General features: G+C 44.8%; 1 protein-coding gene across 4 annotated transcripts in view; it reads left to right on the top strand.

Annotated features, from left to right (window-relative positions):
- The window catches only part of HDAC5 (histone deacetylase 5), a 113449-nt gene that overhangs the window by 19288 nt on the left and 74526 nt on the right, over positions 1 to 19635 (top strand). For 2 of the 4 annotated variants that reach the window (XM_081883846.1, XM_081883848.1), the window contains one exon: positions 9346 to 9417. In XM_081883846.1, coding sequence (XP_081739972.1) covers positions 9346 to 9417 — 72 coding nt within the window. Of the gene's footprint in view, positions 1 to 8590; positions 9418 to 19635 lie in introns of those variants that run through there. The other 2 variants (XM_081883847.1, XM_081883845.1) reach the window with 1 other exon arrangement.

The following is a 19635-nucleotide window of genomic DNA, read 5'->3' as shown; positions in this document are numbered from 1 at the left end:
TTTTAGCAAGACACCCAAAGACAATGGAAGGAGGATAGGAATGTGGCAAAGCATCTACAGAAGGTAACTGAGACACTAGATCAAGGTGGGTGAGATGACTTGGGTAGGGCAGAAAAGAGATGATCAGGGAGTGCAAACATCTCAGGAGCCAGGGTGAGCACAGTCTGTCACCTGCTAAGCCCCACACCCTAGCAGGGGACCTCTGTGAGTCCCATAGGCCTGCAGCATCTCTTCCTGCTCACTGCTTTCCCTCTCCCTCTGGCCTAAAGGAGGTGAGCAGTTGAACAGTGGTGGCTGTGAGGAGCAGCAACTGGTTGGTTGCCCACTCGCTGCCTCTAGCAAGTGAGTTGGTGGTCCGGACTGGCCCAATATATTTTGCTGCCTGAGGCAAAGGAAAAAGATGGCGTTGTGCAGCACTTCAGCCCCTGTATATGGGTAAGAACAGAGGAGAAGTAACGATAATATCTCTCAGGAACTGGAACTTGATATTGCTGGTTTTTATTGTAAGCCTCTTAACCTACTGGGCTACTGCACCATGGCAGACTCCTTTGGCCTTACTATTGTATAGTCTATATGCTATCCCCACACAAGCACAAGGTCTTTTTCTTGCAAAATAGTTATCTGCATGATGCAAATGCTTGTATGTCACTTAAGAACATAAGAAGGGCTATGCAGGATCAGACCAAAGGTCCACCTAGCCCATAGCTGTCAACTTTCCCTTCTTCTTGCAAGGAATCCTATTCGGAATAAGGGAATTTCCCTTAAAAAAAGGGAAACGTTGACAGCTATGACCTAGCCTAGCATTCTGTTTCCTACAATGTCCAACCAGGACATGAAGGAAGTTGTTGTTTAGTCGTTTAGTTGTGTCCAACTCTTTGTGACCCCATGGACCAGAGCACGCCAGGCACTTCTGTCTTCCACTGCTTCCCGCAGTTTGGTCAAACTCATGCTGGTAGCTTTGAGAACACTATCCAACCATCTCGTCCTCTGTCGTCCCCTTCTCCTTGTGCCCTCCATCTTTCCCAACATCAGGGTCTTTTCCAGGGAGTCTTCTCTTCTCATGAGGTGGCCAAAGTATTGGAGCCTCAGCTTCACGATCTATCCTTCCAGTGAGCACTCAGGGCTGATTTCCTTCAGAATGGAGAGGTTTGATCTTCTTGCAGTCCATGGGACTCTCAAGAGTCTCCTCCAGCACCATAATTCAAAAGCATCAATTCTTCGGCGATCAGCCAGCTCTCACTTCCGTACATCGCTACTGGGAAAACCATAGCTTTCACTATACGGACATTTGTTGGCAAGGTGATTCCTCTGAAGGAAGTAGCCCCCTCCTATTGTTGTTTTGCTTTACAGCAGTTAGGATTCAAATACATATATTGCCTTTGGACTTGGAGCTTACAGCATTATGAAAATATTAAGAATAGCTGAAGTGGGGCTTTGGATCTGTTTAATAAAAGCAGAGCTGGAACCTTGTCTATTGTTTCTTCCCATATAGCCTTCCTAACCTCTGGTTTAGGGCATCAGGGCTAAGGACTACTGTTCCCTATGTTTCCAAACTCTTTTGGTCAAATTTCTGGGGAGAAAAATAGGCTGAGTAATGTTGCTGCCAGTTGACAGATGCTTTGTGTTTGCATTTGCTAAGAGAGTTCTTCACTTACAATCTTGTGATTAGTGTTGTTGTGTGATGTTGCTATGGGCTATGCGAGTTGTTGCTTTGCACCCAGGTATAGTTGAGTCACTGGCCTGCTTCGCACATCACATTAAACCATAGTTAAAAATACCGCTGAAATTGTGTGTGTTCTGCTCCTTCCTTACTCCTGCTGGGAAACAAACCATAATATGGCTTGCCATGTTTTCTGTTCTTAAGCTCATGATTTGTGGGCCTGGAAGACATGACAAGCTAGACCATTACTTGTTTGTCCGGGGCAGCAGGAGTGGGGAAGGGGCAAAGCACCTGCAACTTCAATTATGGTTTATGTTTTACGGTTTATGTTTTAGATATATTTTATTAAATTTCCAGAAATTTCACATAAACATTCCAATACATATTAGATTTTTGTTTGGTTTTGTTGTCTTCCCATCCAATTTTCCATTGGGTTTTTTCCCCCTCCCCCTTGCTGTCTTCCCTCCCTTATATCATAACAATGGTACAATAATCTCTAATATCTTCTGCCACTCATAGTTCAAATTGCGAATTCATCATAATATTTCTTTAAATAGTCCAATTCTTCCATAAAGCAATCATTGTGAAGTTCTCTTATTTTAACTGTTAACTTTTCTGATTCAGCATAGTCCATTAAACCATAATTATTGCCACTAATAATTATGGTTTAATGTGATGTGCAAACTAGGTCATTGTATAAAATTACACTTGGCGTAGATTAAACATTTCTCCCTTTCTCATAGTGCTAGAATTCGTGGTTACAGTAAGCCCACATCTTACGCAGACAGTACATTCCAGGGATCGTGCCTAAAGACAAAACTGCGTATAGTCAAAACACGCTGGGTGCAATGGCGGGTGGGATTGCAAAAGACTCTTTCCCTGGATGCCCGTCCCCTTTCTGCCCCCTTTTTATTTTATTTATTTTGCCATGCTCATAAAGCTGAATGTGCACAAGTGAAATGCATGTAGGTTGCAGTCTTATGTGTAGTTAGTGAAACCGATGGGTAGTAGATTCAGGAGAAAATCTATTTTTTTGGAGTGCATCAGGGGTGTTGCTAGGTGCTTTTGAGAAATCTGGGTATAGGCACAGGATTTAGATTTGCATAAATGCATAGAATGTCTCTGGGCAAAGTTAAGAAGTGGGTGGCTGGGGTCTCACCAGCACTGATTATGGCTACTAGCTAATGTAGCTTAAAAAGAGGATTAGACAAATTCACAGGTCATCCAGTCAGTAGCTATTTGTCATGATAGTTAAATGGAACCTGTGTGGTCCCGGGAGTATACCACTAAATATCAGCTGTTGGGGAGTAGCATCATAAAAGGGTCGCCATACATTGTTTGTCGGCTTCCTAGAGGTGTCTTGCGGGCCCTTGGGGGGAAGCAGGATGCTGGACAAGGTAGGCCTTGGCCCTGATCCAATTGGCCTCTTCGTGCATTCTTACATAGTGTAGGATGCTGACCTCACTGGTATCCATGTGACTGCCTTGCTGGATCGGGACGCGGGTGGTGCTGTGGTCTAAACCACTGAGCCTCTTGGGCTTGCTGATTGGAAGGTCGGTGGTTCGAATCCCCGCGATGGGGTGAACTCCCGTTGCTCTATCCCAGCTCCTGCCAACCTAGCACTTCGAAAGCACACCAGTGCAAGTAGATAAATAGGTACTGCTGTGGCAGGAAGGTAAACGGCATTTCCGTGCACTCTGGTTTCCGTCACGGTGTTCCATTGTGCCAGAAGCGGTTTAGTCATGATGGTCACATGACCTGAAAGCTGTCTGTGGACAAACGCCAGCTCCCTCGGCCTGAAAGTGAGATGAGCGACGCAACCCCATAGTCAACTTTGACTGGACTTAACCGTCCAGGGGTCCATCACCTTTTACATTACCTTGCTGGATCCTAGGATCAGGCTGTAAAATTCTGTGGAACGGGTGACACATTAAGGCAAGGGTAGGCAACCTAAGGCCCATGGGCCGGATGCGGCCCAATTGCCTTTTCAATCCGGCCCGCGGACGGTTCAGGAATCAGCATGTTTTTACATGAGTAGAATGTGTGCTTTTATTTAAAATGCATCTCTGGGTTATTTGTGGGGCATAGCAATTCGTTTATTTCTCCCCCCAAAAATATAGTCCGGCCCCCCACATGGTCTGAGAGACGGTGGACCGGCCCCCTGCTGAAAAAGGTTGCCGACCCCTGCATTAAGGTGATTAAGGGTTAGATTATTTAGGCAAGGTTAATCTTTGGGTTTTAATCAGTTCTAGATTTCATCTTAGATAGCCAGGCTCAGCTTTGGGTTTTAATCAATGCTAGGTAATGTTACAGGCTTGCCACCACTAGAGCTTGGCAAATTGTATAAACAACTGTATGTCACCAAATACCTTGCAGCTGTTCAGAAAAATTAAGTAGGCAAAATTTCCTTGTTCTCCAAAGAACGTAAAAGCCACACTGTTCTATAGTTTACAGCGGAAAAGGAGCTCCTAACCACAAACCTCTGGATCTGAAATGTCTGTAGCATTTACTTTTCCATCCGCTGCAATCATTTTTCCTTGTTAGAGTAAATTTTTTGAGGTTTATTTTTTTGGGGGGCGGGGAGTTGTTATTGAGTAAATCCTATGTTAGAATCACTGTTATCATGTCCCCATGTAATGGACAGGAGTTTTGACTGTGGTAGACATATTTTTGTGTGTCTCTCCTTTGAAAAAAAGAGAGAGAAGAAATGCTTACGCTTCTAAAAACTTCTTTAAACATAAAACTTAACAAAAAACATGTTTTGCTGTTTGATAGCAATATATTTTATCTACACTCCTGAAACAGCACACTGCAAATGTAACAGATGTATTGGCTTGAAGGAAAAATGCCTCATCCTTGAGTTACATAGACAAAATATTGCGGGTGTACTGTTGAGGAGGTGTTATTCCCTCATAACAAAAGCCTTCCTCTGTGGGGGGAAGATATCTGGATCCAGCAAAAACAGAACACTTGCCCCATGAAAATATATTCTCCTGAAAGGTCATTTCAAAGTTTTTCAGGGCTTGGGGGCAGGGATATCACTGTTTGCAGCCTTGGTAGCTGCCTTTTCTAACATCATTTTCCTTTTGCACAATTACATGGTAGTAAAGCAAAAAATTGTATGTTTGTCCATCTGCTTTCTGGCTAGGCAGGTGGGGGTTTAAGACAGGAAGCCCCGTGGTGTGGTGACTGCTCCTCCTGAGGTAAAAATCAAGGCCTCAAGGTGAGTAGGGCAGCCATGTGGAATATCGCCTTTCCTTGTATAGTGACCCTCTCCCTTGACGTGAACCAAAGGCCAAGCATGCAGAGAGGGGTGTGGGGACGAAAGGGCTCTTGTCTTCTCTCATCCCATCATGCCTATATAAATAGCTTATTTGACGTCAAGTCCAAAATAAAGTCCAAAAGCACAGGAGGGAGGGGGTAGAGGGAAGGGGTAGAGTGCTATAAATAACACAGGGCTATTTTAAAAGCCTAGGTTTTAAATTAATGTGCTGGTAAATACAGGCCTTGCTCTTGACCTGCCTCGAAATATCCAAACGGCTGCAGTGATACGCAGTCTGTGACCTATTGCTGTAGCATGTGGGGAATATGAAGAGCCAGCTTGAGTTTATAGGACCCTTATATCTGAGTAGGCCGTGGCTTTTCAGTCATTCAGCCACAAGCCTTTCTCAAGTCCACCTGGCGATGCCATGGACTGACATTCTGTTTTTCCATGTGCATCTTGTTATCGTGGCTGGGTTGGATGCAGAGAGAGAGAGATATATACACACCTGGGAACTGAAAGAGCGTTGGATTTTGACTCCTCCACTGCCCCGAATTAATTGCGAGGCCTTTGTCCGTCTTTTGTTTCCTGTCTGTGAAAACAGGATTAGCAGTGATCTATCTCTCAGGGTTGCGAGCATGATTTAACAACCCGTTATCTTATGCAATAAGGATATTGCGCAAGTAAGATTGCTAACCACCTCCCTCTGGACAATCCTCCTGCTCTGACTTCAGTACAGAGTCATCTAAGATCTTGCTGTTGATAGCAAAGGATTTTGGTAGGCCTGCAGCCTGAGGTTTTGTGATGAAGGGTCCTAAAGAGGAGGAGGATAACTGTATAGCTATGTACGGTATCTGAAGTTATTAATTTGTATTGGTTTGTGACACTGCCTGCCTGCTTTTAATTATATCTTCACAACTAAGAGGGCTAAAGACTTGAATACGCTTTAAAAATTAAAGGTAAGCATGCAGGAACAGCTTCGAGGATATTTGTGTTTCCTTATCTCCCACAGTTAACATTAAGGGGCCATGCCTCCTGCAGGCAGGGTGCTGCCACAGTAATAGTGAATAGTGAATAGCCACTGAGCGCAACTGTTGAGGCTTGAGGGATAGAATGGTATGGAAGAAACTGAGCAGGCATTGCTGAATCTCTTATGGGTCAGAAGTCAGATATGTTGGTGTTTCTTTAAAAAGAGGTGTGATGTGTGGAAGGACTCTGAAGATCATTTCTGCAGTTGTCCTACACTTGGAGGCTGGGGTGCTCTCAGAAATGCAATGTCATTGGCAGGTTAATGATCTGCATGCTCACCAGGATGGAGAAGGAAACTGATCATGGCAAGCAAAAGTGTTGACTAGGAGGTCACTGCTTTGTTTTGTTTAAAAAATACAAGTACAGTGCATGTACGTAGGAAAACTGTGGGTTCTAGAATCCTTCCCTTCCACCCCTGCAGTTCTGTGATTCTCATACAGTAAGGACTGCCTCTTCGAAGATGGTGCCTGTAACATACTAAGGTACTTTGTCAGAAGGTTGACTCCATAACCTAGTCAACACATCGCAGTGAACCATGGTTTACCATGAGCATGGAGCACCTAGTTTGCCACTCACCCGCGATCATGGTTTGTTTTTCTCCAAACAAACCATGATGGGTGAGCCAAGAACAAACCTTAATCTTCACACCATAATGTGTTTGGAGTAAAAGCAACCAAAACAAAGGAGAATACTCTGCAAGAGCATAAGAAACAATATATGTTTGTTTTGCATGCAGTCTTGTTTTGTCTGCTTCTAAATAATTTTCGATACCATTTTTGTTGTTTTGGGGTTTCTGTGTTTTTGTCTCGAGCAAAACAATCCACAGTATGGGTACAATGCTAAGTCAGGGATCTTCGCTTGCTGATATCAGAGGAGTGCAGTAAGCTGTGACATGCAAACACAGCTTGTGTTGTCCACATCCATTGACTGGCCATGGCTCTCCAGGGTTGCTGGCAGGGCTCTTTTCAAGCCCTGCCTGGATATGCCAGGGTTGAACCTGAAAACTTCTCCACGCAAAGTATATGCCCTGCAACTAAGCTATTCCCCCACTCCCACCCCCGAGCTTACCATGTATGGTATGGAGTGCATGCATGCCTGGGAATAAGCGCCACTGAACGTGATGGGGACTTAGGTTCTGAGTTAAATGTGTAAGATTGCAACGTAAGGCAGGGGTCAGCAAACTTTTTCAGCAGGGGGAAGGTCCACTGTCCCTCAGACCTTGTGGGGGGTGGGGTGGCGGACTATATATTTTTTTGGGGGGGGGGGAGAGAACGAATTCCTATGCCCCACAAATAACCCAGAGATGCATTTTTAATAAAAGCACACATTCTACTCATGTAAAAACACCAGGCAGGCCCCACAAATAACCCAGAGATGCATTTTAAATAAAAGGACACATTCTACTCATGTAAAAACATGCTGATTCCTGGACCAGATTTAGAAGGCAATTGGGCAAGATCTGGCGCCTGGGCCTTAGTTTGCCTACCCATACTGTAAGGCATGCACATGCATAGGGCTTGTGTTAATAAGAGCTGGTGAAAGGGATACCAAGGATTTCAAAAACCTTTTGAAAATCAGAATGCCCTTTGGACACCACACTGGTTATGATGCAGCACACCAGTCTACTGTTTGTTATTTACTGGGAGGGACAAGGATGGGCCAGTACAGCATCAGTTAACTCATTCAAGATACTCCATGTAATAAAAAGGCATGCTTATTAATTCCATTGACAACAATTCATACCTCACTTGATAGTCTTACCTTCTGTCTGTCTGTCTCTTTCTCTGTGGTTTTTTGTTTGCTTTTATAATCAGGCTCCTAACTGTTGAATATAAGCAGTGCAATGCTTTGTGAAAACTCAGGATCAGAGATTTTGGAGTTTGCGAATTTCCAGTGGCCAGGAAGTTGCAGCTTCAGTGCAGATGCCGATATACAGTGGTAACTCAGGTTAAGAATTTAATTCGTTCTGGAGGGTCGTTCTTAACCTGAAACTGTTCTTAACCTGAGGTACCACTTTAGCTAATGGGGCCTCCTGCTGCCGCCACACAATTTCTGTTCTCATCCTGAAGCAAAGTTCTTAACCTGAGGTATTATTTCTGGGTTAGCAGAGTCTGTAACCCGAGGTACCACTGTACATAAGTTGTCCATAACCGTACACATGACTTATTTGGACATAACATTTTAGTTACTGTGATGTTTTTCTTTGTTTTGTTTTGTTTTGAAGAGTACATGCCTTGTTAATATCTCTTAACAGTTGATGTAGGATTAGCATTCCTTAGCATTCCTTTTTAAATCACGCCCCCCTCCCAAGGAATACACGTTTGAAATCCCTGGGCTTTAATGAACCGGCCAGGCTCCATCTGTAGGTAAACTGTGGCATCCACAACACAGAAACGGCCATCCCACCCCCTTTTGTTCTTGCCTTGCTTCCCCTTCTCTTGGCTTGGCAGCTGGCACAGCCTTTCCTCCCCGGGGAATCTCTTCCACTGACCCCTGTGGTTGAAATGCAGCTTCTGATAGGCAGGCAGCTCCTCTTGCCTGAACCATCCCAGCTCCCAGAGAGCTTGGCTGGGTTTATTTATAGCTGGCTCCTCCCCTACGTTCTATTTCAGGTCACCCCCGGCAGAAGCCATCTCGCTTGGTGGCAGGGATGAGAAACAATCGCAAGAAGGGAGCCTTGCGTCTCACGAAAAGGGGCCTTTTGTGAGAGTGCCAAAGAGCCGAGGGCTCTCCTTTTTTTGTTAGATCTCTCCTCTGCTAGAGACTAGATTCATTGTCCTGGTGTTTTGGGTTTTTCTTTTTCATGCCTGAGGAGATGTTGCTTCAACCCCTCCTTCCCTGGTGAATTGAGCCACACCTGAGATGTAAACCTTTTTATCCCCCCCCCTTTGCATCTTTTTCGCCTCTGCCTCCTTCTGCATCTTCCGACTCTCCTACCCTTTCCTTCTGGAGTTGAGAAAATAGTTCTATCCCTTCCACTTCTCTCCCCTGCAAGGAGATTTTCATCTGCAACTATTTTGTTTTCCTTCCCTGGTGGCTTTGATTTATTCTTGGGGGTTTTCCTCGCCACTGCCGCTGTTGCTGCAAAACAATTTAACTTTTTTCCCCAAGAAGAAGACGACGCTTCCACAAGGAGGACAGATGTGTGTGTGTTCTTCGCGGCTGGCTTGAGAGGGGAGGGGATGTTGGATGGTTTGAGATGGCAATATAGCCTAAAAAGGGACACCTCCCCGAAGCCTTTGGTTGTGCAACGACGGATTGTCGTAAAGGGAAGCTGCAGTGGAATAACGGCAGTGTTTGCAATCACTCCTTGGCATGCTTCTTGTATCCTCGGTGTGGGGACTGCCAGAGATGTTGCAGACAATTTACGAAACTGAATCGTGTTTTTCTTCAGATGGAGTTTCTGGACACGAGCCATCGCTGGAACTCCTGTCACGGGCACAGATCCACGCCATACCTGTGGCAGGTGAGTACCATGTAGTGTCTGTGAGATGGGCTTTAAGGGTGGTGATTTTTAAAGTACAGCAGTCAAGTGTGTTTGAGGTTTGGTCTGGAACTTGGGACAATGGGACATAATGAAGTGGCTGATATGTTTAGTGCATTTGGGGGGGGGGAGTGTCCCTGAACATCTGAGCCTCAGCAATGGGGCTTGGTTTTGTATAGAATCTGGTCCAAGTGTGGCTGAGAAAAGAGCTGGACAAATCCCAGAGTCCTAGAATTGCCCCCATTGAGAGATAATCTAATATTTGTCCAGCACTTGAGCCTAAAATAAGGAACGTTCATTCTTAAAAATATGATGCTATCACTTAGTGTAGGAATATGTTTGTACCTCCTGGCTATGGATTTTCCAGGTGAAATTAATTTTAGGTTTGTGGCGAGTACTTAATTTGAACCAGAGTTCAGTTCTAAATTGGTTTGTAAACACTAGGGTCCAACCATGGCAAAGTAGAGTGCCTCTGATCATGGGAAGAGTGTTCCTCTCATCACGGAAGAACCACAGTCAGTTTCTCCCCTACACGAGAAAATTAGGATGCCAGATTTCCAGCACTTGAGGTCCAGCACCTATTTTCAAAGCAGTTAACCCCTTGAACTGTAGCTTGACAGGACCCAGAATTGTTTTTCAAAGTTACTGCTCATCCCGGAGCACATTAAATAATAAGAGTGCTCCATAGCATGTGCAGAGGGCATCTCCATTTGTTCAGGCTCAGCTTTATTATTCTGTTAAATAACCTGGATCAGCCTTTGCAGAATGCAAAATAGCGAAGGCTTGAATTTCAGAACCTGATCAACAGTTTGGGATTGACGGGGCCCATTTTGATATTAAGTGGTAAAATAGATTCTTTTGTTGGTTCTGACTAAAAGTGAAAGTTATTTGGCCATCTCTTTGTAGCTAAAGTTTGCAGTATGTTCCTCTGGTTGGGATTGATTTGTAGGCTGGGGAGAGTCTAGTCTGTTTTCCTTCTGTATTCCCATAAAATAGAAATAGCAAAAGAAGCAACTAGGGGCTTCCAGCCTGTCATCTTTTAGCAGCAGCAGTGCACCTTGATGCATAGTGAACACATTGGGGTCCTGCGCTGAACCTTTTCTCTCACTTATCTCTTGCCCATAAGTCATATTCTGTCATCTGCTGGCATACTAGGGTTAGCCAACATGCATGTTTCTGCACATGGATTGTATTTGCTGGAATGGAGTGAGAGCCTGTCTTACTACAAAAAACGTTCCAGCTGTCTCAGAGCAAGGGAACAGCCCCATTTCTGAGCTGAAGTGCATTTGTAAATAAATCCAGCTGAAGTGGGAAAGATGGAAATGCATCTCACACTAGGAAATCTGGGGTTATTAAATCACAGTTGAGCTGAGCCCTGTTCTGTGCAGTACTTAGCATCACAGTTAATCCTGGCTTGTTCCTATTTTATATGTTGTGCGGCTCGCATGAATGTAAAAGGAAGTCCTGACCTCTGAAAGTGCTCAACACCATTAGAGCAACACCTGAATATTAATTCCAGGAACTGCTTTCTTCTTTTCCATAGTCTTTGGTCTGCAAATGTTATGAAGGGTGTTTGTGTTTGCTAGCACATTAACTGGGCTAGTCTCCTAAGTGAATGGCTTCTGGGGTGGCTCTCCCCATCGCAACTTCAGTGCAAAAGGCTATATTGCAATACCACATCTGGAGTTTCAGTTGCAGCCCATTAGATTCAGGATTGTTCTCCAATCTTGAGCCTCAGGAGCCGGCACAACTTAGAGGGTGATGTCGCATTTCATCCAGGTGCCTCAGACTTCTCAAAATGTGAAGCTGGTCTGATAGGAATTCAAACTATTTCCCCAGAGCTGTAAAAGGACATACACTCATAGGTCTTGATCCTTATCTCATTGTTGATTACCCAGTAAAAGTCCGGTGTGAGAACAGGTTGATATAATAAAAATATGGGGCATAATTCATTTCCCCATGTGCTCCTGGAGTCTCTTCCTTCTTCCTTCTCTTCCCTGCCAGCTCTTGACTGTAAAATGCAGTACCTGCCATGGGAGGCTGGTGATGACCTCTCCCATATCTAGATGCAATGGGCACACAGTCTTCGCCAACCAGGGCCACACGCTCAAGCTTCTCCTACTTGGAGCACAAGTAACTTGCATACGCATCTATGGTGTGGGGTGAAATGTCTAGGTTTCCATGTGGGATGTGCTCCCGAGCCTTCCAATAATAACATGTGTATTGCCAAGTGCTTGTCCCTAGCCAGTGGGAAGGAGTGGTCCTCCTTTTTGTGTGTGTGGTTTCGAGATACCTCCTTCCTCTGTAATACGTGGCTCAGTCATTTGAAGCATCCAGAACGATTTATTCTGCAAGTATTTGCTGTGGCACAAATGCTTTCTGGTAGTGATGGACTGGTGTCTCGGTTTCATGAACCGAGGGGAGGTAGGGTCAAATGCTCCTTTGTGTGTTGGGATGGGGTTTGGATAATGACCCTTACGTTACTGTGCACAGGGGTTCCTGGAGGAAAAGGGCAAAAACAGAGCCTTTCTCAAGGAATGGAGGTTTTTTGTGCCTTTATTTGCAAACCCAGAAAGATGTCACGGTGTGGAGAGCCTTGTGTCTGAACGAGGCTGTTGCAGCTAAATTATTTCTTGCAGCTTTTATTTTTAAAAAGCTGGATGGACATCTGCTAACAATCCTTCTATGCCTAGCATATTGTTGGAGTTAAAACAAGTTATTGGTTCTTGGGGCAGTGCTGCATATTGAGAAACTCCAGTGTGCTCACCACAAAGAAGTGTGTAAACAGATTTAAACATCTGTGCGCGTGCATCTAGGGAAATAGGTGTTCAAAGATATGTGCCTGGTTGACTTGTGCAATTTACGTGCTTGTTCTGGAACACATCAGGGTAACACTGGTACCTGTGCCGTAATCGTAGCCTGCTGAGTAGCTCAGCAAAGAAATGAGTTGCCTAGGGAAGTTATGTAATCTCCTGCCTTGGGAGATTTCTAGCTGTGGTCTACACATGCAGCAAAATGAGGTGGGAATGAGGTAGTAGAATGGACTGTACCACTTTAGACTACAGGTGGGAGAGCACATTTTTGTCGTGTACCCCTGCACAAACAACAACAGTCTTCAATTACTCCCTGTGCAACAGGAAGCATACCAGACTACACTACTTCCCTCAGTGTGTTAGGGTGTTATGTTTTTAATTAATCTGCAGGAATTTGTTTATTTTTCACATAGGGTAGCATGAAAAAATGCAACTCCTACCTGCAGTTAGAGCATTCTCTATCCCTTAAGTATTATATCACCTCATACTGCTGCATGCGTAGACCAGGCTAAAGTCTTGGAATCTAGACTTTACAGAAGTAGGAAAAGCTGGAACAGAAGGGAACTTGTCTGCTTTCCCTGTTGTTTTGTAAAACATAAGCCAGGTTTGAGTCAGAGGTAGCAACTTTGTTGGGACAATTTGCTATTCCAAAGGTTGGAAGAAAGTTGTTGAATCTCACAGCTGACCATATGTTTGGAGTTTGTATGTGTGTGTAACCTTAACCAAACCTCGCACACTAATATCTGTTTTTATGTTTCTTTAGCTTTTCTGGATGGAGATTTTCAGGAAGCTGCGCCTTGGTTTTTGAAATGTTTCGGGAGTCGAACGGACTCCCAGAATGGATTAAATTCGAGAACCAAGGTACTACTGTAACTCCCATCATCCCTGACTGTTGGCTTTGCTGGCTGGGGCTGATGGGAGTTGGAGTCCAGCTGCATCTGCAGGGCACTATTTTGGCTACTCCTGCTTTAGGTACATAATGTTCTGCCACGGGATCTCTTTCATCTCTATGTATCTGCAGAGAGTGTGATATTGCTAAGGCATCTATTCTGTGCAGTGCTATGAAGACCCAAGTGTCCATTTCTGTAACATTGGGTTGTGCTGATCTGGGAACAAGGGGGATGTTCCCAGATAAAAAATCTAGAAAGGAAATCTAGATTGGCGACCCCTGCACCTATGCTAAATGTTCTCCAATGGTGGTCCCCAGCTTCATTTAGGTAGTCCACAATGTGTCTGTGGATTTGTGGTTGAGGAAGGGGGACAATACACCCTTTGCCTTAAATACTCATATTGATCTTTAATTGTATTTTGACTGCTGCTTTTATTTCTTGGAATGTATTATATTTTTATTGTACGTACTGTGTTGCCGTTTGAATTAAAATGGATTCAGATTGTAATACAACGAAATACAACATATAAGCAATAAAAGAAGCAATAAAAATGCAATTAAAAATAATACAACATCTAGCCCAGTGCACTGCAATTGCTACAAGAAGCAGAAAAATCATTAAGTGAGCCACCAAGACCCTATGCAATTTTCCAGTGGTCTGTGGGAGGAAAAGTTATGGAATCTCTGGCTTAGACAAAAGAAGGCTAAATAAGAAACATTGATAGTTTTCATTCAAAAGGATAATGGAAAGACCTGAGAGAATGATAGGCCATGTAATTAAATGAGGATAGGAGAAGAAACTACATAAGACTTTTAAACTGGAGGGAGGCACATGAAATGTTCTTGGGGGGGGGGGACTTATTTGGGGGAATGGAACTACACATTACCCTCAATCTCACATCAGAAAAACTTGATGGCCCTTTAGTCTAAGGAACTGTCGTGTTTAACTCCTGTTAGTGGCAAAGAGCAATTATGATGATGCAACAGAGTGTAAGGAACAACTAGAATTTCCTGACTTGCTTTGTAAAATGCTGGACTGAATTTAACTGTATAAAGAGAGAGGGGGGGTGATGTCTGCAAATAGGAATTTCCATTCATCCTTCTTCCGTTATAACAAAGCTAAAGAGGCCATCTGATGAGTCTTAATGTAGATTGGGGTCTAAACCAAGCACACGGAAATCAGTCTTCAGGATGTGTAAAGTAACTAGCGAAATCTGGCTGCCACCAAAATCTACCATGTGCTTCTCCTTTGTCCATCTGCAAGTCTTGCTCCTCCTCTTGTTGAAACTGCCCCAGCCGCCTCCTTGCTATTTAATTAAACAATATCCCTCTCTCCCTCTGTTCAATACCAAGTGCGAAACACTGAGGATTTGGCTGTGATGTCTGAACTAGGTCATTACGCCTGTCCAACTATCCGGGCAGAGCAATCCTGTGCGCACATTATGCCAGGGTACGTTGCTGCCACGCCAACAGAACAGATGCCGTTTCCAGTTTGTGCTCAGCCTGGGAAGGAAAGAGGAAAGCACAACACCAGAAAGGATAGAGGCGGTGTGAAAATGACAGAGGCGGTGCCTCTGGAAACACAGCCACAGACCTTCAGTCAGGGACTGCACTGGTGACAATGCCAACATGCTACATGGGCATGGAGGCAACCAAGCAATACATGCCATTATGAGGGCTTGCACCACCCCCTTCCCATGCCCACAATGCGCAAGGTGTGCAAGAACTAAGCAGCAGACAGAGGCATAGCCAAGGGAGGCCCGTGGCCCTGTCCCTCACACCAGTCACAAGCACCCTCAGGAGGTCTCTGGTTTGAATCCCTCTATGAACAAAACATTTTATCTCAATGCAAGAGAGGCACAAAACAAGGCAGCAGCAACAAGTGAGAGAGCAAAGCTGACATGGACACATAAAGAATAATTTTCCTTCTTAAATTGTGGTGCCCAGAACTGCTGATTTGAGTTCCTCTATAGCAAGCATGTCCAAGTTCCAAGACACTGAGATCTACTCACAGTATAAAAAACTGGCAGTGATCTACCCAACTCATTGCCCAGAGTTGAGCTTTTTTTGGGAAGGGTTGCCCAGAGTTGTTGAGTTTCGATCACGATCCACCTGTGGGTCGCCATCAACAGGTTGCACATACCTGCTCTATAGTATCCTTCGACAACATTTGCCGGAGATATATAGCCCCATGCCACACATCCCACCATCAAGAGTTATGGTCTCCTTGTTTGTGGTTTATGGTCCTGGTGGCGGTGTGTTGATTTTGGGTGCTTAATGGAGGCAGCTTTTCCGCCCCCCTGATCCCACCCCCCTCATTTTGAAGTCAAAGGGAGGGAAATCATTGTGCCAATTTTCGGGCTGGTGTAGAGTTTCTCCATTGTTGGGAACATAGCTATGGATCAAAGGATAGGATACACAACACAAGTTGTGCACTCTTTTCCTCTGCTGTCCACTACCCTTGCCCTGCTTTGATTCTTCTGCCAATGCACTTGGGCATCTTCTGCTGGCGTACATTTCACAGCGGTTATATAGGGGGTTTTACTTGTGTAGCAGGGCTTCTAGCAAATCGTATGGCCAGTGGACTTGCCGGTATAGGATTGCACTCTGAGTCACTTTCACATACTGTGTAGTGTGCTGCAGGAACAGCTGTTTGCTCTTAACCTTCAGGCTTTACGTTGGATCTGTGATTCAGCTAGGAGGCTAGGTATTCTTCTTCTCCCCTCCCCAGTAGAGATTCTGACCCAAGGAAAACCAGAATCATGGTCAGAATAAATTAGGCAAATTATATAACTTTTTGTGTTTGCTTGATTTCCATTAATTTGTTCTGCTTCCAAGATCCTGGCTAATTTTCAAAGTACATTTCATTTGCCAGCGACTGTTGGAAAGAGGGAAGTGATTGAAGGTTGAGACGACATGTTTTGAAGGGTGGTTTCAGGGAACAATGGCAAATGGAAGAAGGAAAAAGGGCCGAACAGACACCGAAACGCATGTGTGTCTGTGCGTGCCCACAACACTGACACGTACACACAATTGCCAAAACAGCACTGACATTTTCACTCTTCTCCCTTGTGCTTTCTTAGCTTTTGCCGAGACACAGTGTTTTTCCCCTTCAGTTATGACGTACAGAAACTTGCTTTTTTTATACCAGCTAAGAAACATTCTAAAGCCATGAAGACTCTTAGGAGGCCTGTTTCTGAATGCTTAGACGCTGGAGTCTCAGATCGGTATCTCAGAACATGTTTGCAATGCCATCATGGAAACACAGAATATATTCAGTCTCTGGTTAGAAATCTAAACAGCAGAGGCGAAAGTTTAGCTAGTGATTAAATAAATTAATTCTTGTACAGATTGATTCTCAGCGGCTAGCCTGGCAATTGCTTTTTATTTGCTGTTGAAACCATTTTCACACTATTTATGTATCCTGCTGTTATTAATTGAAACCTGTGTTCTAGGAGTGGTGAAATGCCTTTAAACACCCCCCCCCCCCGCCCCACATGCCTCATGCCTATGCTGGTTCCTCCAGACCAGGGATGGAAACCCCGTGGTCCTCCAGACATCTTTGGACTCTAACCTCCATCAGCTGCACTGGTCAGTGTTCATGGGAGTTGTAGTCTAGCAACAACTAAAAGCCTGCAGGTACCCCATCTCTGCTCCTGACCGTTGTGGTCATCCATTGGCACTCTGAGCAAATGTGAATAGTTTATGATGAGAGCAACAGGGCGGGCGGGGATGTGTGTGTGTGTGTGGAATCTGTGTAAAAAAGCATGCTGGTCTAAGAATACCAGGGCGAGTATTTTTAGAGTAAAGGTTTAAGCTGCTTACTGTTGTCAGCCCAAATTCTAACTCTTGTGAGTGCTGCGTTGGTGATTCTTCCATCTTGCTGTGATGCCAACTTTTTATGCATTGCTTGGGTAGGACCAGGAAAGCGAGAATCAGCCGGTGTAGTCATTTATTCAGTCACTAGCAAAACTTTGAAAAGATGTTTTGACTTATAATCTTTGGATCCGTGCAGTTCTGCATTTTCAAGAAACTATTGGGGCGGCAAGGGCAGCGGAAAAAGACTCCCCTTCTTACGACAGCAAAGATAGGGATGGAAACACGAGGTTCTTGTTGAAATCTCGGTGTGGAAGGTCGGTGTGGAAGGTAAGAACATAAGAAGAGCTTGCTGGATCAGGCCAATGGCCCATCTCATCAGGTATCCTCACAGTGGCCAACCAGATGCTTATGGGAGGCCCAGAAGCAGGACCCCTGAATCCAATATTGCTCTCGCCTCCTCTGTTTACTAGCCAGTGTGTCATGGTCTGGTTTACAGGCGATCAAAGTCCCGGTAGGGGACGTCAGGACCGGGGGCAAGATGGCGGGGTGGGAGCAGGAATGGGGGTCCAGAAGCCAGGAAGCCAAGAGTCTGAGGGTCAGAGAGCCAGGAGTCAAGAAGCCAAGGGTCCGAGGGTCAGAAAGCAAGGAGTCACAAAGTCAGGGGTCTGAGGATCAAGAACCAGGGAGTCAAGAAGCTGAGGTTCAAGGATCAGGAAGCAAGAAGCCAAATTCAGAAAGGCAGGAAGCGTGTTGCTGTGGCAAAGAGCCGAAGGGAAATGCTGACCTTATATCCCTTCCCAGCTCTTGCCACCAGGTGTGAGTTACCAATCAGCCTTACCTGTGAGGCCGCGCCTTGCCTCTTCAGAACAAACTTAGGAAGTCCCCAGTCCTGCAAAGTCCTATTGGTCACAGGGCCTGGCTCCTGCACACACACCTGACACAGGCATCTTCACTTGGTCGCAAGTGGTTGAAAGTCGGGAGCAAAAATTTGCCTGGCGCCTGGCTAATTTCAAACACTGCTTCTATAGCAGGTTGACCTCTATAGGGGAACCTGTGAGGATTTGTCCTCCAGGAATATTCCACACCTGAATTTTCAGTGATCATTTAAAATCGGGGTGTGTGGGTGAGTTTTTATTTCTATCAATGTTTAATAGTTTTAAATGATTGTTTCCCCCCCCCCATGTTTTTAGCTGCCCTTATTTTTATCTGTAAGCCACTTTGAGTCCCTGTCAGGGATAAAGGTGGGGTATAAATAAATATGTAACAACAGTACATACATTGCGTGCACAAAGTCACAGGTTCAGTTCCTGGCATATCCAGGTAGGACCGGGGAAGATTCCTTTCTGAAACCTCCGGACAGCTGCTGTCAGCAGACAGAGTTCATGATGCTACCTCTCCCCTTTCAGATCCCTCCTTAAAAGCCTCTACGAGGCCTTTGACTTAATTCCAACTGTAACCAAGCTTAAGCATGTGTATCTGTATTTGATCTCATTCATCCCTGGCTGCAGAGAAAGTTGCCTTACACTGGTGCCTACTGGGCTATTATTTCAACCTTTCTATTTTTAAAACGTCGTTAACTTTTAAACCTTTTAATTATCTCAAGCTGCCGTGAGCTTTTATTGATTAGAGGGTTTTTTTAAATTTAAAGCTGTGCCATTCTTTTGCTTTATTACTCTATAAATATTGCAGTTGGGTTTTTTTTGCTCTTCTTGTAGATTGTCCTGGGAATGCCCATTGGCCATTGAAGGGTGGTCATGCAAGTTGGGTAAGAAACTGTCAGTGAGGGGGCCTGGAGAGAGCAGGTGAACAGGCATTAATGGGCAACAGGAGAAGCAGCTGAGCGAGGGGAGTCCCGAGACTGACAGTGGGTCCCCTGTTGGAGTGTTGGCCCTGGCAGGTGCACAGTGACGCTAGCGTCTGCAGCTGGTCTGGAAGGGCAGGATATTATAAATAAATAAATAAATAAATAAATAAATAAATAATTCCAGGTTAAGCTACAGTGGTACCTCTAGTTACGAATTTAATTCATTCTGGAGGTCCGTTCTTAACCTGAAACTGTTCTTAAATAGAGGTGTGCTTTCACTAATGTGGCCTCTTGCTGCCACTGCTCCGCCGGCACACGATTTCTGTTCTCATCCTGGGACAAAGTTCTCAACTCGAGGTAATTCTTCCAGGTTAGCGGACTTTGTAACCTGAAGCGTTTTTAACCTGAGGCGTTTGTAACTCGAGGTACCACTGTATTTGCCCATGTACTCTCCACTCTGGATTAATAACAAAAAGGGATCAGTGGCCTGTGTCTAGTTCTGGGCACCACAATTTAAGAAGGAAATTGATAAGCTGGGACATGCGCAGAGGAGGGTGATGTAGATGATCAAGAGTCTGGAAACCAAGCCTTATGAAGAACGGTTGAGGGAATTGGGTATATTTAGCCTGGAAAAGAGGAGATATGATAGCCATCTTCAAGTCACTAAAGGACTGTTACATGGAGGATGGAGCTACCTTGTTTTCTCCTCCTCTGTAGGCTAGCACCAGAACCAGTGGCTTCAAGTTACAAGAAATGTGATTCCAACTAAATACCAGGAAGGAATTGTAAGAGCTGTTCGACAGTGGAACAGACTCCCATCAGAGGTGGTGGGCTCTCCTTCCTTGGAGGTTTTTAAACATAGGTTAGATGGCCAT

The sequence above is a fragment of the Podarcis melisellensis genome (genome assembly GCF_964234715.1).
Source record: "Podarcis melisellensis genome assembly, chromosome: 13".
In the NCBI taxonomy this organism is placed as follows: Eukaryota; Metazoa; Chordata; class Lepidosauria; order Squamata; family Lacertidae; genus Podarcis; species Podarcis melisellensis.
This window is presented reverse-complemented; position numbering and strand designations above follow the sequence as displayed.